The sequence below is a fragment of the Caenorhabditis remanei genome, chromosome III, assembly GCF_010183535.1.
Source record: "Caenorhabditis remanei strain PX506 chromosome III, whole genome shotgun sequence".
NCBI lineage: Eukaryota > Metazoa > Nematoda > Chromadorea > Rhabditida > Rhabditidae > Caenorhabditis > Caenorhabditis remanei.
This window is the reverse complement of record NC_071330.1, coordinates 16,331,089-16,352,581: the sequence shown is the minus strand read 5'-3', so window position 1 is coordinate 16,352,581 and position 21,493 is coordinate 16,331,089. Positions and strand designations below refer to the sequence as shown.

Here is a 21,493-nt window from a genome sequence, read left to right as displayed (position 1 = left end):
ATTTTTTAAAGTTTTTCTCCTATAGTGAGCAGCTGACACAACCAGTTGGCTGTTGGTCTGGATCAGACTTGGTCGGAGTGGTTATCAACCTTGACAGTGTATTTCGGTGTTACCTAATTGTCCGACAAATTTTATTTTGTATGGGTTGGACAGAGCCAAAATCGCACATCATTTTTGCAGTTGACCATTTTTCTGTAGGGACACTAATTTTATTGGTGAGAAGAAAAGACAGTGACCACCGCCATCTGTACAAAGTAATTCATGTTTGCACAGACATACGGTGGCGAGGAATCACGGTGGTCTGGTCAGTACCTTTGGTAGTAAAGCATCACATACCCGCTTGTTCATCCTTCAAAAAAAAGAAGTTTTTTATTCTATTGAGCAGCTGACACTACCAGATTCCAAAGATCATATAATGCTTGGAGATGGCACATGTTAGATATTGGTACTTGTCAATAAACAGGAAAACATGTTGTTATATCCGTCTGTCTGTAGGTCTGTTTGTCCGTTCTTTTTATACCTTTCAATTTGAAAGTGATTCTTCCTTTAAGTGGTCTCATTTTAGTGCACGGTAGAGTGATTTTTGAGCATTGTCCTTAAAATTACTATAACTCTCTGGGGAGTGTTCGTACAAAGAACTGGTCAACTACAAAAATGGAGCTAGAGACTTCAGCTATCTAATGGTATTAAATAAATTTTAATCTGGTCACTCAGAGCATCGAGACGAGCTCTCAAAATTGGCTCTGGGCTCGCTCTACATAAACATATCTGCAAGTCCGTCCATCTGTGTGTTTGTTTATTCTGATGTCTGCATTTACTTGAGTAGCAAGTTCGGGGTCAAAATTAAGCTGAAAATGCTGGAAATGTCTATTTTATCGTAATTTCAGAAAATAAACAATCAATTTTTCTCAGGCTGTCTGAACAGCCCTCTGACATCAATTTCAGTGTCTTAACTCTATTTTTGATAGACGACAGATGAGGTGACCGATTTCACCTGTCTCTGAGTGTCTGTCAGTTAGATCTGTGTGTCTGTCAATGCAGATGTCCTTCTAGACTCTAGATACCTTATTTTTCTCCTTCACCATAGTCACCCTCATAGACCTTCAAACTTTTTTTTTCGAAATTCAAAATTTCGAAATTCAAATCTCCTAGACACCACGTGTTGTCTTCTCGTCTCTTGTCACCTCGATTTGACCTCGCTACCAATCAAAATAGATAACATCTCATCTTCCTCCTCACTCCTACCCCTATATACCTCAATGGACCCCCTCCAGGGGGTGTCCGTTTCAATATGTCTGCGTCTCTCGTGTCCCCTCTACTCTCTCATTTCGCTTCGTTTCGAACAACAACACACATGCACACACATTCTCTCTCTTTCTCTCGGTCTCTTTACTTTTTTTTCTTGTTTCTTGTTATAAATAAGTAAAGACGGAATTTTTGGAATTTTTGAGTAGAAAATTCGCCATTTTTGGTGGTGGTTTGGTATAGGGGAACATTTCAATTTTTGAATTTTTGAATCTCCCGCGCAAAAACATTAGGGATTAACGGGTAGGCGGATTAGGCATTAGTATTAGGGGCTTGGGGGTCCATTTTTTGAGATTTTTAATGCTTGTAAATAAGAAAATGGGAGCGTTTTTAACGAGAAATATGTTATTTTCAAAAAAAAAGTCGTTAATTTGAATGGGTTTGGATGTTTAAAGCTATTTCCGATCATCTTGAGCTGTTATCTTACAGTTGATAATGATAAAAGGTTTTAGCCCAGTTTAAGAAGATTATTTTTGCAAATTTTTTGATTTTAGAGGTCAAATTTCTGGCGGTTTTATCTGCTTATAGACAATTCATAAGACAGGTATGAGAATGGTTTTCAACCTGTATACTAGAAAAGAAAACATTTTCCGACCAGAAGCACATGCCTTTTCAAAAAATTTGCCTGATTTCGACGGAGCAAAGTGACAATTCTATAACTACGGTAAACGTCATACTTGCAACCGGGCCGAGTCCGGGCCGTGAGCGGGCCTTTGAATAACTCGCTTCAAAATGAAAATTAGGAGTCGATCAACTTGTCAAATTGTAGATCTCGTTGAGCTCTACTCAACTCTATTTTCATTTTCACTGTAAGTTTAGTGAGAGCCGCAGTACAATCCATTAAGTGGCCGGGCCGTGATTCAAGGCCCGGCTGTTCACGGCCCGGCCACTAAATCGATTGTACTGCGGTTCTTACTAAACTTACAGTGAAAATGAAAATAGAGTTGAGTAGAGCTCAACGAGATCTACAATTTGACAAGTTGATCGACTCCTAATTTTCATTTTGAAGCGAGTTATTCAAAGGCCCGCTCACGGCCCGGATTCGGCCCGGTTGCAAGTATGGTAAACGTCGGTTGTTACTGCACCGCATGGTTAAGATTTGAGCGTTTTCAATGTCACAGTTTGAGTTATAGCCATTTGCCACAAGACGCTTTCTCAATCATTTTCACTTGATTCTTAAACACTTGATTCTTAGACAGTATAAACCCTATCCGACTTTTCTTTTCAGTCAGTTTTCAGACCTGCAAAGTAAAATGTTTGACTGTTCCTTCCGTTGTTTATCTAATAGTGTGAAAGACCCGGTGTCGGTAATAGTAAGGGGAGAACCTGACTGAGTAAATATTGATTTAGAAGTTAGAAGTTAGAATACAAAGCACTTTTAAAAGTGTTTTTGAAAAAAGAAAAACTTTTTTCGTCTATTCAAAAAAATGTGTTTGTCCTAGGCTAGGAGGACTCCTTTTTCTTTTTTTTTTCAAAAAAAGAAATGTGAGAAAGTGTCTTCCTCTTCAGTTGGTTGGCTAGCTCTCCGTTGACTTCGTTTTCACGTTTTTCACACAGAATATCAAATCACACTTCAGTTTTTTTAGGCGAACCAGAAAAAAACAGAAAAAAACCACATTTCCGGTGGAGAACATTCTGCATTACTAGAATTTGAGAATTTTGTGGAAAACCATGCCTAACTGGTTAAAAAGAAACAGAAGCTCCTCTTATCGCAGTTTTTGGAAAATGCAACCGCGCAAAACCGCAATTTTTGTATTTTCTAGAGCGCGTTTTCTTTACTCTCTATTTGAAAGCCTTTGATACTGTAACTGCACTCCACGGCAATGCACTTCAAAAAATCTAGTAGAGCGCGTTTGCATACTTTCGTTTTTCTGAAAGTTCATAATAATGTAACCATCTCCCTTTTTCCAGAAAATTCTAAGATTGTCCCTGAAATCCATAATTACCATCGTTATCCTAGTTCCCCTATATAATTTTCTCTTCCCTATTTTTTTCCCAGTTTCAAACTTTTTTTCTTTCTTTTTTCTAAACAAAAAAAAAGATTTCCTTGTTCTTCTTCTCACATCCCATTCTTTTTTTCCCTTTTTTTTCGAAAAAAAAAGAGAAACGAAATTCGATAAACTCTGGTTGCGTCCTCGTCCTTTTTCTGTCCTTCTTCCCCTCCAACGCCTTCTTTATTTTTTAGAATTTATCCCCAGAGAATAGGAAAAACCGATTTTTAGGTTCAGAAACCTCGGAATCCTGTCCTTTTCTCTGCGTCTCTCTTTCTCCCGGCCTAATTTCAATAGAGCGCGGTTGTTTTTTGAATTTGTGGGGTATGCATGTGCGCTCTACTGGACTTTTCAAGTTTTTGACGATTTTAGTGTTTTTAAAGCGGTTTTTTGCTATGAAATTGAAAAAGAAAACAAAAAAATTTTTTTTTCGAAAATTCCAAAAAAATTCAATGTTTTTGAATATATTCTATAAAACTGCATGAAAACGTTATGTTTCTGAGTTTTACATGACTAAATTCTAGTTTTTGCACTATTTTTCCCCCCAAAACCGGTGAATTCAAAAATCGACGAATGCAATCGCGCTCCACCGGACTTTTATCAATTCTGATCGATTTTCACTGAATTTTTCACTTTTTCAGCTTATTTTTCGCAAGGAATCCATATTTATTGAAAATTTCAACTTTGGGGCAACTAAAACACCATAGAAAATTACGAAATTTTACATTTTTCAATTTTCGCACTAACTCAACTACCCATCAATTCCATTTCTTCCCTCCTCATTCTTTCTTATATAGGATTGTTTCTCTATACCTATCAATACATTCTTATCAATTATCAATATCACGTTAGCACCTCGCCTTTCTCTCTCTCTATTTTCATCGGCAATTCCACCGCCGTCATAGACAATTTGTTGGAAAGAAAAAGAACGATTGTACTTTAGTTTTTTGATTCTCTCTTCGCATTCTTTTCTGCAACTTTTTGCAGTTTTTTTGTAGTTTGTGCTGTTCTGGAACATTCTGGCTACGTGGAACTGTTTTTTTTTCGAAAATTGAGTTTTTGCCCATATAATCTAATTTTTCGGGATTTTAAACGGTTTTTTGCTCAATTTTAAATTTCTGCGCATTCCGCCGTACCGGATTTGACGGAAAAATGTTCGAAAATTTAAAATTTTGCGTTTTTACTAGCTCAAACTTATTTTTGATTCAAAAAAGTTGTTTTTTTCAATTTTCCCCTTAAAAACTCGATTTTTTTTGCTGAAATACTTTATTTTTTGTGCTTTTCATCAATTTTCAACTATAAAACAACGAAAAATCCATCAAAAACCACCAAAATAACGTTTTTCTGCTCCAAAAACCACCAGAAACACCCCAAAAATTAATTGTCGTCAAATCCAGCACATTGTACGCAATCACAGATTTCTGCATCTACCGTAACCCGGGAAAAATATTTGAATGGAAAAACCTTTTTTGTTGGTTTTTGCTCAATTTTCATCGGTTTTTTCGATTAGAAATATTGTTTTTAAGCAATTTTAAGCCAAAAATCTGTATTTTTCACTAAAAATCCTTGAAAATCTCTCCAAAAACTCATTTTCTGGCACTCTTTCACTTTTTCCTGATAAATCCATATTATCTCAAATTCCAGGTACCCTAAGCCATGAAGTTCGACGACTTCCTATTCACCTATCTAGGTGAAATGGGAAAATATCAAAAAATTCAATTTCTCCTCGTCTGCCTCCCCACAATTGTCGTTTCAATGCACGCCTTGTCGTGGACATTCGCCTCAGTCGACACACCATACAGGTACAGTAATCCTAGTAGTCGTGGTGAGACCAAAAAGCAAAAAAAACTGAAAAATCGATAAAAATTTCAAAAATTGTCGTCAAATCCGGTGCATTGTCCGCAAACACCATAATTGACGACAAATTGCGTACTTTCTGTATTTCCAGATGCCGCCTACCTTCTGATCTACCGGAAAAAGAGCCATACTACACACCACTTCTAAATTTCACGAAATGCACCAACGACGCCGACGCGAATGTGCCAATTTCAGAATACGGACAACCCGGGATTACGGTATGCGCCTTTAAATTTGGGATTTGGAAATTATCGATTGATTTCAGTGTCAATATGATCGATGCAAACTTCCGAACAACGAAACGTGTGGTGAACACATTTTTGATCACTCGAAAGTGGAGTATACAGCGGTTCAGAGGGTAGGTCATGGAAAAATCGACAAATTCAGAGAAATATGGATTCCTTGCGAGAAATGAGCGGAAAAAGTGAAAAATTCAGTAAAAATCGGCCAAAATTGAAAAAAGTCCGGTGGAGCGCGATTGCATTCATCGATTTTTTGAAATCGCCGGTGTTGGGGAGAAAATTGTGTTAAAAACAAAGATTCAGTTATAAAAACCGTGAAAAACAGTGTTTTCATTCAATTTTAGTGGTATATATTCGAAAATAACTTTTTTTAGAAATTTTCGAAAAAAAAATTCGAAATTTTTTTGTCTTGAAAATTTGAATATCCCACCAATCCTATTAAAGTTTAGAACAAAAAAACCGCTTGGAAAACCACGAAAATGGTTCAAAATCGGCCAAAAACCTGAAAAGTCCAGTAGAGCGCACATGCATACCCCACAAGTTCAAATTGTTCAAAAAACAACGAAAATTTGTGATTTTTTCACTTTTTTTCTATGTTAGATCCCTTTAAACCATGAAAAACTCGTTCCCGTGCAATTTTGGTACTCTACAATATAAAATAATTTTTTGGAAATAAAAAAATTTTGAAAATTTTTTTCGGTTTTTTTTGTCTTGAAAAATTGAATTTCCCGCCGACCCTATCAAATTTCTCAGCAAAAGCCCGCTTTAAAACCACCAAAATCGCCCAAACGCAGTCAAAACCTTAAAAAGTCCAGTAGAGCGCACATGCATACCATACGAGTTCAAAAAACATCGAATTTTTGTTTTTTTTGTTGATTTTTCACTTCTAGACCCCCTTAAACCTTGAAAAACTCCAATTTTCTCGATTTTTCAGTGGGAAATCACATGTGACCGATCATGGATCAAAGCGACGATCCAAGCTGCCTACTACGTCGGTCAAATGGCCGGATCGATGACTTTTGGAGTGTTGGGAGACAGAATCGGAAGGAAAAAAGTGTTTTTCCTTGCAATTTTGATCCAAATCACGTGTGCCTACCTCATCGCAATCGCCCCTTATTGGTGGCTCTACGCCATTGCTCGTGCTGGAACCGGATTCTCTCATCCTGGAATCTTTGTGATCGCTGTGGTCATTGGTATGGAGTTGGTCGGTCCGCAATACCGAAAACTCGCTTCTTGTATCACCGGACTCTTTTTCGCACTTGGACAGGTAATTGCAAAAAAGGAAAAATCATACTTTTCAAAAATCGGGCCGGCCCGGCCCGGCCCGGGCCGCCACGGGCCGGGCCGGGCCGGGCCGAAATTTCTCTCGGCCCGGCCCGGCCCGGTCGGCCCGGATTCAAAAATGGGTACCCATTTTTACCAATTTTTTTTTGAAATTTTTCGAAAAAAAACAGTAAAAATGCTTAAATTATCATTACATATTCACATTTTGATTCAATTTTAAATGTTTATTCGAAAACTATACTTTTTTCAAAAAATTTCCAAAAAAAATTCAAAAACTCAAAATGTTTTGAAAAAATGTTTCAAAACGGGCCGAGCGGGCCGGGCCGGGCCGAGATTTTTCCTGATTTCGGCCCGGCCCGGCCCGGCCCGTGACAAGTATGGGAAAAATCATTCTGCGTTCGGGGGGAATCGAACCCCCGTCGAATGCTTGGAAGGCATCCATGCTGACCATTACACCACGAACGCGCGGTGAGAGGAGAGGAGTGCGGGGGGAAGATATGCGAGCGGCGGCGGGGAGTTGAGAGGCGAGAGAGTGTGTGGAATGAGGAGACGCAGAGAAATTGTTGGACTCGTTTTGGCTCATTTTACTCATTTTTAAAGGTTTTTTGTGAGTTTTCACATGACCTAGATGGATTTGAACGTCAGAATCTTAATTTTTGAATAGAAATTCAGAGAAAAACTGTTTTTTTTTCTTGAAAATCAGAAATAAACCTGGTTTTGGAGCTGAAAAAGCGTTTTAAAAGCGAACTTTCGGTCGTTTATAGTGATTTTTGACCATTTTCAGCTTCAAAACAGGAGTTCAACAGGAGTTTTGAAGTCTGGAAACCTAGAAAACCCCAAAAACTACTTGTTTGGCTAGAAAATCAATTTTTCAAGCCAAAACCCAATTTTTGAGCTATAAAAGTGAATTTTCGCTTATTTATAGTAATTTCTGACTATTTCCAGCCTGAAAATCCAATTTTTCCACCTCAAAAACCTATAATTCTATTTGAAAACTTCAAAAAATCATGTTTTCAGTCCGAAAATCAATTTTCGAAGCAAAAACCCAATTTTTCAGCTGAAAAAGTTAATTTTTGACCATTTTCAGCTTGAAAATCATAGATTTGATGTCTGAAACCTATATTTTCCGTTAGAAAACTCATAAAATATATTTTCAGTCCGAAAATCAATTTTCCAGGTAAAAACCCAATTTTTGAACTGAAAACCCATTTTCTAGGGTATTTTTGTCTGAAAATCCCATTTTTTCCTTTTAAAACCCTCTAAAACCCTCAATTTTGCAGGTATTCCTCGGAATCGAGGCGATCTACTTCACCAACTACCAAATCCTTCACATCGTCATCGCCTCCCCGGCTCTTCTCTTCCTCTCCTACTGGTGGTTGGTTCCAGAATCCGCTCGTTGGTTGGTATCCCAAAAGAGATACAAAGAAGCGGATGAGGTGCTCCAGAAGGCGGCGAAGATCAACGGAGCAGTGTTGCCAGAGAACTGGTGGGAACAATTGGACGATTCGTCGGCGAGCACGTCGAAAGACGGCGCCGTCGCGAGAAAACTCACCGGAGCCGACTTGTTCAAGACACCAGAGCTCAGGAAGAGAACACTGGTGGTGTTTTTCTTATGGCCAGTGATTTCTATGGTGTATTATGGGATGGCGATGAAGGCGAATGTTCTCGGAGGAGATATTTATATCAATTTCATTTTTGCCGCGTTTGTGGAGATCCCAGCGCTTTTTATTGTGTATTTATTGATTGATAGGTAAGGAATTGCAGAAATTCTGGCAATTTTTTCAAAATCTCATTCTAGAATCGGCCGCCGTTATATCCTGGCCGGAGGTCTGTTCATCGCTGGCGCCTGTCTTCTCATCAATTGGCTTATGGGAGACAATGTGCAGTTATGGATGGCGATTACCCAGATGGCGTTCACTAAGGGATCCATCACTGGAGTCTACGCAGCGATCTACACGTATTCTCCTGAACTATTCCCGACTGTTATTAGAAATACTGCGATGGGATTCTGCTCGACGATCGCCAGGGTTGGAGCAATCGCTGCTAGCTATATATCGATGTGGATTGCTGAGCAGTTTGGAAAGGTCTTCATGATTATTCCATTTGGTATCATGGCGGTGTCTGCTGCGATTCTGACGCTGATTTTCTTGCCGGAGACTATGGGAAAACCGTTGCCGGAGAGTATTGAGGAGATTGAGGAGGGATCGTCGTACAGAAGTTCACATGAGATGCAACCGCTGTCGAAGACCACTGAAGAAACGACTGAAACTGCATAAATATCTGAAATTTTCACTTCATAATTTCTCTTTCCTATTTGACCACAAGCCAAGAGCTTCACTTATTGTTCTCAGGTTGTAATCTATAAATAGTAACTTCATTTTCCTTTGATCTGTATTAAAACTAGTTATCGCTCTTTCTTAAAGTAAAAATTCTTCATTCGTTAATCGCTTTTCTTGGATTTAGGGGGGAGGATTACGATAAAATGATAAATACAAAAGACGGTGGCTAGTCGAAAGATTTTATTCGAACTAATATTTTACTGAGTTTGAAGTTCCTCAGCCCGCCTTCTTTTTTTAACAAGAATTTAGACGTAGGAGATCTTCGCCCCCCACAAAAGAAAACAATCGGCTATAAAACAGAACATTTAGAGAGCGAACAAGATCATGAAACCCATAGTCAAGCAGAAAAGTCCCATGGCCTCGGAGAGAGCGAATCCGAGGATAGCGTACGAGAAGAGTTGTTGCTTGAGAGATGGGTTACGGGCGTATCCGATGACGAGAGCTCCGAAGACGTTTCCGATACCAGCTCCGGATCCAGCGACTCCGACGGTGGCGGCTCCAGCTCCGATGTACTTGGCAGCAGAGTCGATGTCCTTGCGGGCAACGGTGGTGCTGATCATGCGAGCGGCAACAGCGTTCTCCATGCGGAGAGCGAGTGGGGCTCTCGAGGCCTGCAAAAATTGTTTTATCATTTTATTTTTTGAAAGGAAATCACTGGAATTGTTTTAGAAAACAAAAATCCTTTACAATTTTGACTAAATTTCACAAATTCTGAAATAAATTGACAAATCAACTTACGAGAAGGGAGCGGGTAAGTGGGAGAGCGAGGCGCTGGCAGTACATGGCTGGATGAAAGTTCTTTACCTGTAAATAATTATTAGAGTTGATTTCAAGTGTTTTTCTGGAAAAGTAAGAGTAAAAATACGAGTTATAATTTCCAGGCCCAAATTGGCCTGAAAACTATCGAAAATCTGCTGAAAACTGGTCGAAAAGCTGAAAATAAGCAAGTTTTGAGCTCATTTATCAACATTTTCGCAAAAAAAGTGGGCGTAAAATAGTAAAACTCAGTGATTTTTGCCCGATACCGCTCCGAAACGCTGCAGAGAGGAAACGCCGCCCGTGTGCGACGGGCAGCTCTACGGGCGAGTGGTCGCGTTGGGTCTCGCCACGAACGAAAGTACGGTGGGTGGGCGTGGTCTGGCGGCGTGCCAAGTCGCGATTTTGTCACGTTGACCTCTCGAATTTGATCGATTTTTGTCACGCATCCATCAATTTTTTCGATTTTTTTTTGAAAAATAGGTTTTTGAAGGTTTTATTTATGTTTTGAGTGGAAAAAACTGGTAAAATACAGCCAAAATCACCGAAAAATTCGTCTGAAAGTCGAAGAAATATTTTTAGTTAGAATTTGTTGTTATAGAGCTTCAAAATGATAGTAAAACACATTTTTGGTAAGAGAATTGAAAAAATATCGAGGAAAATCGTTAAAAATAATGAAACATTTCCAAAAATGAAGGAAAATTTATATTTTCGAGTTTTCTGATGCTGTAAGTGGGTTTTCATGTTTTTAAAGCAGTTCCGATGCATGAATACCTTGAATTCAACTAAAAAGTCACCTATAACTTGCGAATTTCAGCAAAACTGCAGTTTTTTCGAAAATTTTAAAAAATTTACTATTTTTCAACATTTTCTATATCCCGCATCCACCAATCTCTAATTATTCATCTTAAATTTATCTTTTTTTTGCTCTCCGATTCGTTTTGACCAATTTCTTGCATATTTTCTCCCTTTTCCCCAGGAGAATGACGTTAATCCGTTTTTCGGCGTACAAACTTGAAAATTTCGTTGATTTTATTCAATTTCGCTCGTTCGCTGTCGTTTTTCTCGCGATTTTCCCCAATTTTTATCGATTTTTTACTGCAGAAATGGATCAAGGCCAACCGATCGAGGATAAACAACAAAAAGAGAAGAAATTGGGCGGAATCGATGGACCAAACTCGCAATACGTGAAGTTGGTGAGCAGCGACGCTCACGAGTTCATCATCAAGAGAGAGTTGGCACTGACGTCCGGAACGATTCGTGCAATGCTTTCCGGACCGGGAGTCTACGCGGAGAATGAGAGCAACATCGTCTATTTCCGAGAGATTCCGTCACACGTTCTTCAAGTACGAGTTAGAGAGAGAGAAAAATGAGGAAATCTGTGAAGAAAACCTGATTTTTGGATTTAAAACTGCTGTTTTGGGTGACAAAACGCAATTTAGGCTTCTAAATCTGCATTTTAGAGCCGGAAAAATGGTTTTTTGAGCTTAAAAAATAGTTTTTGGCTCAGAAATCGAATTTCCGGCACGAAACCAAACCTGAGAGCAGGATTTTGAACAAACCGACATTTTTAGCTCAAGCGAATCTAGAATATTATTTTGTCCATCAGAAATGCAATTTTTTTAAGTAGTTCTGAAGCAAAATTCAAAAATTTCGATTCAAAACTCGCTATTTTGCTGAAAAAACGCTATTTTTGCTGGGAAAAACACGGTTTTCCCTGAAAATACCATTTTTTCAAGTCAAAATGTTTTTGCTGATACGAAATTTGAAATTTTTGAAGCAGAACTGGCTATTGGGAGCCCAAAAATCCGTGTTTTAGTCAAAAATCCGATTTTCAAAGCAATTTTTCGTTTAAAAAAACCTGTTTTGATTACGAAATTTCTCAATTTTTTGCCTCTTTCACCTCATTTTCCACTCAGAACTCACTTTTTTCAGAAAGTCTGTCAGTACTTCGCCTACAAAGTCCGCTACACTCACGCCGCCACCGAGATTCCAGAGTTCCCAATTCCACCAGAGGTCGCTTTGGAATTGCTCATGGCCGCCAATTTCCTCGATTGCTGAGGCGAAAATAAACCAGAAGATATCACATTTCGCAATAATTTCCCGTCCTTTCCCCTTCACTCGTGTGACCTATGACTCACTTCCCAATTGTACACTGACTCCGCCCCCTTTTCTGCTGTCTTCTTGAGTATATTTGTCGCTCTCTTGTCGCTGCTACAGTTCTTATCAAACTCTGTTTCTTTTCGGGACGAACTGTCCGTACCGACGAATTTTCATATAATTTTTGGTGGAAATTTTAGTTTTTTCTCCTTTTTCTTCAAATTTTTCCCACAGAGAGCCCAATTTCTCATTTTTTAGACCCCGATGTTTGCTTCATCCCTCCTCTTTTTATATATATTTCATATTATTTCTCGTCTCCCCTATCTGAAAATACTGTAAAATGACACTAAATATTTGCTCAACCCAACAACACAAACACAGAACACACCGCCCATCATCACATGTGTAATTTCCATAATGGCCACCGATCCATTTTTTGAATACTTTTTTTCCTTTTACTCGATTTTAAAACCCTAAAAATTGATTAATTTCTAGCCGGAAAAACTGAAAAATGGCTGCAACTGAATGCGGAGAGCCGGGTGACGTCATCGATAAGCCGGGACACGAGACGTACTTCGCCAAACCCGAACACTTTTTCCCCCATTTGACAGAGGATGGCAAAATTCCGACGGCTCAGTTCTTGAGTGCTTGTCAGGGAATTTCGGATTTCGTTTGTAAGCGAAAATTCTCAAAAAACACCGAAAAAATCGCTGAAAAATTAGAATTTCAAGCGGAAAAATGATCTGCCACGTGGCAGCGACGCGGTCGCGTCGCGTGCCCTTCCGCGCCTTCATGAACTTCACAGAGTGTCAAAATCCTCCAAAATTGATGGAAAAAATACAATTTTTGGACTGAAAAAGAGCAAATTGTAGCCTCCAAACCGAATTATACCTTTCTGATCGAGTTATTTTCGAGTACATTGCGAAAATTATAGCTTTCTGACTTGGCAAAGTGCCAATGGGCAATTTTCGAGGGTTTGAGCGGGAAAAAATGTGATTTTTGAGTTGAAAAATCGAATTTTTTGGATAGAAAATCTAGAAAAACTCGGAAAATTTCACTTTTTACCTGAAAACACCTCAAAACCTCAAATTTCTGCTCAATAATTACGTTTTTTTCAGTCGCCGATTGAGATTTTGCTTAGTTTTCAACCTTTTCTGCTAAAAAAACACATTTTTATGACTAAAAAAACTGAAAAAAACACTATTTTTGCCAGAAAAAGCTCTCTTTTTGCTGAAAAAACACTTATTTTGTTGAAAAAACACTATTTTTGCTGGAAAAAAAGATTTTTTTGACAAAAATTACCGAAAAAAAGAGATTTTCCCTCGGAATATCACAATTTTCTCAGCGTTCCTCGGCACGACGTTCACCCTCGTCCGGAAGGATATTCAGGGAAATGTGGACAAAGTGCGTACGAGATTCGAAAAGATCAAGAGGGGCAGAAGTATTTACAAGATCTCATCGATGCGGATTTGGCGGAACACGGAGGAAAATTCGGAATCGCCACCGAGGGATTGTTATGGTTGAAGAGGTGGGTGCTGAACATTTTCAGCTAAAATTGGACGTTTTGGAATGAAAAAAAGCGGAAAATTCAGGGAAATTTGAGAAAATAGCTCAAAATGAAGTTATTTTTGGAAAAAAAATCCAGTATTTGAGACCAAAAATGCCTATTTTCTGTGAAAAAATCAATTTTGAAGTTCAGAAATTGAGTTTTGAGCTGGAAATCCCATTTTTCCCACACAAAACTCAAGTTTTTGCTAGCAGACCAATGTTGAGAGCTAGCAGACCAATCTGAGAGCTAGCAGACCAATTTGAGAGCTAGCAGACCAATTTGAGAGCTAGCACACCAGCGCTGATTAATCAATAAAAACGTCAATTTTCTGAATAAAAATAGCATTTTCAGCTGAAAATTCACCTATTTGCCACTGAAAATCGATTTTTCTTGCAGAGGTCTCCAATTCATGCTTGAACTACTCGCCGAGATGGTCACTGCCTACAACAGTGGTCTGCCGAAACAGAAAACAGAGGATTTGAGTGGAGCGGTGGCCACCGCCTATGCCAAATCACTCAAGAGACATCATGGTTTCATCGCGAAACAGGCGTTTAAGGTAGAGTCTTTGAAAGGTGGTCAAAAAGCGTCTAAGGCGCGCCAGATTGGGAAAAAACTGTTTTAAACTCAAAAACCCCGATTTTTTTCACATTTTTCATCTTTTCTAGATCAGAGAGCGCCAAAGGCGGACCAGACTAGTTTTCAGTCGATTTTCTGTGATTTGGATCATAAAAGATGAAAAATTTACCTTTTTTTATCATTAAAGACCTCAAAATGCGTAACAGACCCTATTCTGGATTCGAAGCGCCAAATCGCTGAAATTAAGTTTTTTTTCCGGATGAAATTAGAGGAAAAATAAGGAAAAATGACTGAATATCGGTATTTCAACACGAAAAATGGGATTTTCCGGATGAAAAGTGTCGAAAATTGATATGTTCAGCTCCAAAAATCCAATATCCTGTGTGCCAAAGGCGCGCCAGACTTGGGTTTTCAACTGATTTTTCCCTGTTTTAGCTATTAAAAATCCCAAAAAACACCTAAAAATGCAACTGTTTCGATTCCAGGTAGTGACAATGGCTGTCCCCTACCGTCATACCATACTGAAGGCGGTCGCTTTGGGACAAGAAGGACTCGACGACGTCTGTATTCATCATATTCAGTGTCATTTGGACAATTTCCGATTGAATGTCAAGACACTTGTCGATTATTATATTGCCAAGAACTTGGACACACCCGATCCGTGATTTATTGATTTTTCCACCAATTTTTGACTCGATTCTTGTGATTTTCATTGTAATTAAGTTAATATAATAATAATTATTATTTAAAACCAAATATTTATTTTCAGATAGATATGATATGCCATATTTTCCCGCTTTTTCTGTAATAAAAGTACCGTTTTTCTGCAATTTTCAGCCCTAAAAATATGAAAAAGAATGCGTTGGAATATTTTTTCGTAGGATTTTTAAATTTAAAAAACCAGTTTTATATTCAGATGCCATTCCGAATCTTCCGCACATTTTTGAACAATGAAAGGACAATTCAGCAGGTAAAAGCTAGAAAATCGATTTTTGAGTCGAAAAATATGATTTTTAGGCTTAAAAATACAATTATCCGTTCAGAAATTGATTTTTCGATTCGAAATTTGTTATTTGAGGGTAAAAATACTTATTTTCTATTAAAAAAATCAATTTTGAAGGTCAGAAATTTAGTTTTGAGCTGAAAATTCTATTTTTCCCACACAAAAACAAGATTTCGCTAGCAGACCAATGTTGAGAGCTAGCAGACCAACGTTGGTCTGCTAGCTATTTCAAAGCGAATTTTCGCTAGCAGACCAACGGTAATAAATCAATGGAACACCTCAATTTTAGGCGTAAAAAGTATATTTTTATGTTGAAAATTAACTTTTTCTCTGAAATTCACTCCACTTACCTCATTCATTAATTTCCAGCTCTCCGACTCCACCCCAATCCGTCTCGCCGCCAAAGCGATCGTCCGTGGAATGGCAAAAGTGGAGGAGAAGGTGGAGAAAGTAGAGATTGGCAAAAAGTTGGAGAAATTCAAATCAATTTACGAGGAGGAATATCAGAAGGCACTCAAGAAATGACAAGAATTCTAGAATATGAATAGAAAATCTAGATTTTTCTCATCTTTTCTTTGTATAAAAATCTCGACATACTCTTATTCACACATTATAAACGGAAGACACAAAAAGAATCTATTTTTCACAAAAAAAGAAGGAGAATTAATTATAAAAACGAAATGAAATGTTCTCTTTTCTACTGGAATCCACCATTCTTCGGCTTGTATCCGAGTTTGTGAGCAACTCCCTCGTAGACTGGACTCTCGTCGAAAGCCACCATTCGAGTGGCGTTCTTGTCGCGTGGCGCTTTTGAGACCTGAAAAATTCAAAACATTTGGAATTTTTTGGCTTTTTCAGGAAAAATCTTTTTGAAAATCGCAAAAATCTTTTGAAAATCGCTCAAAATTGGTAACTGGCGCGTTTGTTAGGTGAAAAACTTGGAGGAATTAGAACTAGCAGACCAACGCTGGTCATTCAATAAAAACCCCAAGTTTCAGTAAAAATAGGATTTTTAGTTGAAAATTCACCGTCAAGACCTCTAAATGAGTCCCAGATGACCGGAACAAGAGCCTATTAGATTACTGTAACCTATTCTGAGTCCGAAGCGCCAAAGACGCGCCAGTAACCAATTTTATACGATTTTACCCGATTTTGATCACAAAAAGGAGTTTTTAGATAATTTTCGACAGAAAATAGCTCAATTTCTGGCTCTGACCTGAAAAACTATGCATAATGGCGGAAACTCACATCAGAATGTTTTCCATCGCAAATTGGTCGAGTTCCGGTTTGTTTACAATCGCACAACGGGTAGTCGCCGGTTTTTTCTACCTAAATTCATTGAAAATTGGATTTTAAAGATTTTTTACTTGAAAACTCAAGACAAACCTGAAAACTGACTGGCCGAACGTTGGTGAGTCCCGGGACTTTGTGGGTTCCGTCGCAGAATGGCTGGAAATTGGTTTTTTAGAGTTAGAAAGTGAGGATTTTGACTGAAATTTCTTATACTGTTTGATTGATTAACCAGCGTTGGTCTGCTAGCTATTAGATTGGTCTGCTAGGTATCAGATTGGTCTGCTAGTTCACAGATTGGTCTGCTAGCTCTTAGATTGGTCTGCTAGCTCTCTGATTGGTCTGCGAGCTATTAGATTGGTCTGCTAATCTCACCTGAGTAATACTCAAACCACATGAACACCAATGATAGGTCTTGTTGGCCTCCAAACGGACACGATTCGATTTTCCGGCGGCTGGCGTGCCTTTGTATGGGAGAACGTCGGCCGAGTAGCTCTGAACGATCACTCCACGCGCTTTTCCGCGAGCCGCTTGCGTCTAAAATTGAGAAGTTTCGGGTTGGAGTAAAAATTCTGGAAAATTCGATCTAGAAATGGAAAAATTTCGTTGAATTTTACGAAATTAGTGAAAATTACGCATGTTTGGCTTGTTTTTGAGCTCAAAATGTGATTTTCCAGCAAAATCCAACTTTTTGAGCGAAAATACACGTTCTGGTGTGGAAAAAACATGTTCTCGCAGTATTTCATGCTCAAAACTGTGTTTTTCAAATCAAAATCACAAAAAATTCGCCCCGAATTGTCAAAAATCACTAATTTTGAGGTTTCCACGGAACTTGACCAATTTTCATCAAATTTTCTGAGTTTTTGTCGTTTTTTTAATGAAATTCATGAACACACACATTAAAATGAAAAGGAACTAAGCCAAATACGAAAATTCGGACCAAAAACTTCGAAAACAGAAAATTTGATAGAAATCGGCGGCTTGCCCCGAATTTTCTCGAATTTTTCAAATTTTTAGTTGGAAAATCGGGCTCTACACGGTTTTTTTCGTATAGAGAGGCCGATTTCGCACTCGTGAAAATTGAAGAAAACTCAAATTTTCGGCGCTGGAACTTAAAACCCGTTTTTTCTTGAATTTTCTTATTGTTGACTTAATTTTTGACGATTTTCTCAACAAAATTGCTCAAAATACACTTTTTCAATCTAAATCCATCAAACTCAACCTAAAAACTTACGATTGGAGTGGCGGCTTGAAGCTTTTGACACGCTCTTCCAAGCATGGTTCGAATTCGCCTGTAAAATCGATAATTTATGAGATTTTTAAAAATTTTAACAAAGTATCAATAATTTCGATTTGTTTCCAACAATAGTCGTGGAAAAAAATTCAAAAAAATTGACTGAAAACTCATTAAAATCAGTGCTGAAATTGAGGCAGTGCGTTGAGAAATGAGGGGTCAGAAATCGCGCTCCATTGAGGCTTGGATCCTAGGCCACGGCCCCAAGGCCACCGATTTACCAAACGATTTTTCAGAGATTTTCAGATTTATTTTAGCTTACTAGTTAATTACAACCGATTTTCAAAATTTTTTCAATGATTCATATCAAAACTCAAATTCTCCATCGATTTTCAGCCATGAAACTCAACGAAAAGGTAGAAATCGTGGCGAAAAAGTGCATTTTAGTGCCTTACGAACCTTGTCACGTGGAAAAATACCATAAATGGATGGAAGATGAGGAGATCCGACGGTTGACAGGCTCAGAACGATTGACTATTGAAGAGGAATACGAAATGCAGAGAAGCTGGAGAGAAGACGAGGATAAACTCACTTTTATCGTGTTGAGCAAGGAGAATGAGCTCGATGAGGTAAAAATTGAAAAATTAGTAATTTTAGAGTTCGAAAATGCAAATTAACGCATTTAAAACTCCTAAAAACCGTAGAAATTTATCAAAAACTTAATTTTTTTACTGAAAAAACTAAACTTTTTTCAAAATTTTCAAATTTCCAGACGTCCCGAATGCTTGGAGACGTCAATCTATTCATTTCGAAATCCACGTCATCAGAAGACGAATCAGAAGAAGTGACGGAGGGAGAAGTTGAGATAATGATAGCCGAAGCGAGTGGGCGGGGCAAAGGAATCGGAGAGGAGGCCGTCTCGTTGATCATCTCGTGGGCGTATAAGGTAGGTGTAAAAAAATGAAATTTTGAGAGAAAATGGAGAAATAGCCCCAAAAAAGAGCTAGCAGACCAATCTCGTAGCTAGCAGACCAATCTCATAGCTAGCAGACCAATCTCATAGCTAGCAGACCAAAATGTCATAAATCTCCTAATTTATCCTTTCCAGAACCTGTCAATCTGCGTCTTTCGTGCCAGAATCACTGACGACAACACTCCAAGTCTCTCACTATTCGAAAAGAAGCTCGGATTCAATCGGATCAAACATAGCAGTGCATTCAAGGAGTATACACTGGAACTGCCCCAAAAACGACTTATTTCTCATTTTTCCACGTTTTTAGATCAAAATTCTCAGATTTGCGAGTATAAAATCAAAAAATAAAGCTTTTTCGATGAAAAAATTAACTAAAAACAACAAAAATCAACAAGAAAACGGAATCTAAAACAAGTGATGATCCAAATTAGAGTTCTCGAATTTGGAATTCCTGTACAACTGAATGAAGTGTTTGGCGCCACGATCGAAATCCCATCGTTCTCCCATACTTCGCTGGATTCGGAAGTCGTTCGCCGCACACGTCTTCGCGAGTATTTCCTGGAAAAAAATAGGTTATTTTGATGCAAAAATGCATTTTTTTTTATTAAAAACCGATTTTAGGGAGGAAATTGTCATTTTTAGATTTTTTGAAAGCTGAAAACGTAGAAATTTCACCAAAACCCGTCAAAGGCACGACTGATTGACTATTTTGACATTAGAAATGGCAAAGAAAACTATTGAATTTAAGATTTTTGAGAAAACGCGTCAAAGGTGCGCCAGTAATGGAATTTTTCATGATTTTTCTCTAAAAATCACCTGAATATCATCACTCGGCTCTTTCTGTTGCTCCTGAATCCCCAATAATTTCAAATAGGAGAAATCGTTGGATTGATTGAGCCAGAAGAGCAAATAGTCGGCGAGATAATAGAGATTGACGTGTGATTCCAACACTAAATCGCACAGAGCCAACTTCATCGCGTCCTCGATATTTCGATGATCCGGGGAGAGGACTCCCGGCGTGTCGATGATGTAAATTGGCGGTTTGTCCATGATTCGAACCCGATTTTGGACACGGACGGTGACTCCGGGTCGGGCGCCTGCTTCCACCTAGAAAAATGGGAACAATTGAGATTTTCGGTGAAAATTTGGGTGAAAATAGTTATAGTTAGATCTAGCAGACCAATCTAATAGCTAGCAGACCAACATTGGTCTGCTAGCTATTCCAAAGCGAAATTTTGCTAGCAGACCGAAATGAAGCTGCAATCGATTTTAGATCGAAATACACGATTTTTCAAGTCAGCGTCATACTTTTTGGTGTTTAAAAATGCGTCAAATGCGCGCCAGAAGCGAGAATTACCGAAAAATGTCATTTTTTTGACTAAAAAGCTCGAATTTTCGACCAAAAATTCCAGTTTTTTCCCTCCAAAATCACTTACCGCCTTCCTCTTAATCCCAAGCGTATGCGTCCGCATTGCATTAATCAACGACGACTTTCCGACATTCGGAATTCCCACAACCATCGCCTGATACTCTGTTTTGACGGTTCGATTGAATCTTGGCGTATTCTCCAACGCGTACAACATCGACGTCTTCACATCGTTCAGCGCCCTCTAAATGAGTGAGTTGCGGTAGGAAAATTATGGAATTTGGGTTAAAAATTATGGATTTTCGACTAAAATTCACCTGGGAAGTCGTTTCTTGCAATCGGTGAACAACACTTTTTGTACACCTCTATCATAGTAGTAATCCTCGATTCGTTTTCTGAAAATTATGGAATTTTGAGATGAAACCAAGATTTTCTGATTCAGCAAGTCGAGTCCTTCAAAAATGAGTATTTGAAGGTCTCGACATGATTTTTTTTTCAATTTTTCTATCGCTCACTTGTATCTTTTCATATCGATGAGATCACACTTGTTCAGTACAAGGATGTGTGGACGAATCGCGTAGAGATGACGAAAAAATTGCTCGTTTCGGCCGGTGACTGGGATTCGGGCGTCGTGGACCTGGAAATGAGGAAAAACGAAAATTTTCTACTGAAACTGGGAGTTTTGGACGGAAAATGCCGAAAATTCAGTAAAATTTAAGAAAATGGCTAAAAAATAAAGTAATTTTCACTAAAAAAATCTAGTATTTGAGACCAATAACGCCAATTTTCTTATAAAAAACTCAATTTTTTTCAATTTCATATTTAGCAGACCAAAATCGGAGCTAGCAGACCAACCTAAGCGCTAGCAGACCAACTTGAGAACTAGCAGACCAATCTGCGTGCTAGCAGACCAAAATCATAACTAGCAGACCAAAATGATTTTCTCAGCTTTTTCAGCATTTTATACCACAAAACTATCCATTTCTCATCATTTTTCGCCCTCTCACGGTAAGTCTCACCTCAATAACCAAATCGACCGAGCGCAATTTCGCCTCCATTTTCTTCAACTGCACCGACATATGCATCGGAAACCACTGCCGATAGTCGTATTGTGCTGGCAACTCGAAACATTGCCGAAATTCTGAAAAAAAGAAAGCGAAATCAAATAAAGTCGACAAAATAAACACGGTTTTATTCACCTGCCGCGAACAATGCACTCGTTGTGTGCAGAAATCGTCGTGAATTTTGCATTTTCTGTAAGAATTTTGTTTTATATGAGTTTTTTAAACTTTTAAAATCTTTTAAATGAGAGAAATCGATGAAAAATTATAAGTTTGAACTGGAAATAACTGGAATTGCATGAAAAGCGGCTGAGCAACTCTGCGTCTCACACTCTCTCATGCGTGCAGATAGAGCGCGATTGCATTATTTAAATGTTAGCAAAAATTGAAATTTAAGAAAAACAATGGAACTTATGCATTTTTGAAAATTTTTGAGTGCAGTAACGGCTTTAAAATTAAACTAGCTTTATTTTGATATATAAAACTTATAAATTTAGTGTTGAAATAGTGTAGAAATTCCTTTTTGAAGGTTTTCCTTAGGGGTTTGTAAAGTATGAGTCAGAATTT

At 38.3% G+C, this 21,493-nt stretch overlaps 8 protein-coding genes across 8 annotated transcripts; 5 read left to right on the top strand and 3 right to left on the bottom strand.

Moving 5' to 3' along the window:
* Positions 1-4,952: 4,952 nt before the first annotated feature.
* GCK72_011632 (uncharacterized protein) lies at positions 4,953-8,955 on the top strand (the record flags this gene model as incomplete). The annotated part of the gene is made up of 6 exons (XM_053728580.1): positions 4,953-5,098; positions 5,245-5,371; positions 5,419-5,511; positions 6,330-6,662; positions 7,960-8,429; positions 8,478-8,955. 6 exons carry the CDS (start codon positions 4,953-4,955, stop codon positions 8,953-8,955), a joined length of 1,647 nt encoding a protein of 548 aa, XP_053588157.1.
* A 368-nt stretch (positions 8,956-9,323) lies between these two features.
* Positions 9,324-9,801, bottom strand: GCK72_011631 (uncharacterized protein; the record flags this gene model as incomplete). The annotated part of the gene is made up of 2 exons (XM_003102154.1): positions 9,324-9,629; positions 9,757-9,801. 2 exons carry the CDS (start codon positions 9,799-9,801, stop codon positions 9,324-9,326), a joined length of 351 nt encoding a protein of 116 aa, XP_003102202.1.
* Positions 9,802-10,880: 1,079 nt separating this feature from the next.
* Positions 10,881-11,835, top strand: GCK72_011630 (uncharacterized protein; the record flags this gene model as incomplete). The annotated part of the gene is made up of 2 exons (XM_003102185.2): positions 10,881-11,120; positions 11,710-11,835. 2 exons carry the CDS (start codon positions 10,881-10,883, stop codon positions 11,833-11,835), a joined length of 366 nt encoding a protein of 121 aa, XP_003102233.2.
* Positions 11,836-12,385: 550 nt separating this feature from the next.
* On the top strand, positions 12,386-14,664 carry GCK72_011629 (uncharacterized protein; the record flags this gene model as incomplete). The annotated part of the gene is made up of 4 exons (XM_053728579.1): positions 12,386-12,548; positions 13,264-13,402; positions 13,820-13,979; positions 14,485-14,664. 4 exons carry the CDS (start codon positions 12,386-12,388, stop codon positions 14,662-14,664), a joined length of 642 nt encoding a protein of 213 aa, XP_053588156.1.
* Positions 14,665-14,915: 251 nt separating this feature from the next.
* On the top strand, positions 14,916-15,527 carry GCK72_011628 (uncharacterized protein; the record flags this gene model as incomplete). The annotated part of the gene is made up of 2 exons (XM_003102190.2): positions 14,916-14,969; positions 15,372-15,527. 2 exons carry the CDS (start codon positions 14,916-14,918, stop codon positions 15,525-15,527), a joined length of 210 nt encoding a protein of 69 aa, XP_003102238.1.
* A 172-nt stretch (positions 15,528-15,699) lies between these two features.
* Positions 15,700-17,571, bottom strand: GCK72_011627 (uncharacterized protein; the record flags this gene model as incomplete). The annotated part of the gene is made up of 5 exons (XM_003102159.2): positions 15,700-15,819; positions 16,251-16,331; positions 16,389-16,451; positions 16,668-16,829; positions 17,527-17,571. The coding sequence occupies 5 exons, from the start codon at positions 17,569-17,571 to the stop codon at positions 15,700-15,702; spliced, it is 471 nt and encodes a 156-aa protein (XP_003102207.1).
* A 353-nt stretch (positions 17,572-17,924) lies between these two features.
* GCK72_011626 (uncharacterized protein) lies at positions 17,925-18,847 on the top strand (the record flags this gene model as incomplete). The annotated part of the gene is made up of 3 exons (XM_053728578.1): positions 17,925-18,155; positions 18,299-18,472; positions 18,635-18,847. The coding sequence occupies 3 exons, from the start codon at positions 17,925-17,927 to the stop codon at positions 18,845-18,847; spliced, it is 618 nt and encodes a 205-aa protein (XP_053588155.1).
* Positions 18,848-18,904: 57 nt separating this feature from the next.
* GCK72_011625 (uncharacterized protein) lies at positions 18,905-21,116 on the bottom strand (the record flags this gene model as incomplete). The annotated part of the gene is made up of 7 exons (XM_053728577.1): positions 18,905-19,057; positions 19,316-19,606; positions 19,936-20,107; positions 20,183-20,260; positions 20,381-20,502; positions 20,885-21,006; positions 21,065-21,116. The coding sequence occupies 7 exons, from the start codon at positions 21,114-21,116 to the stop codon at positions 18,905-18,907; spliced, it is 990 nt and encodes a 329-aa protein (XP_053588154.1).
* Positions 21,117-21,493: the final 377 nt, after the last annotated feature.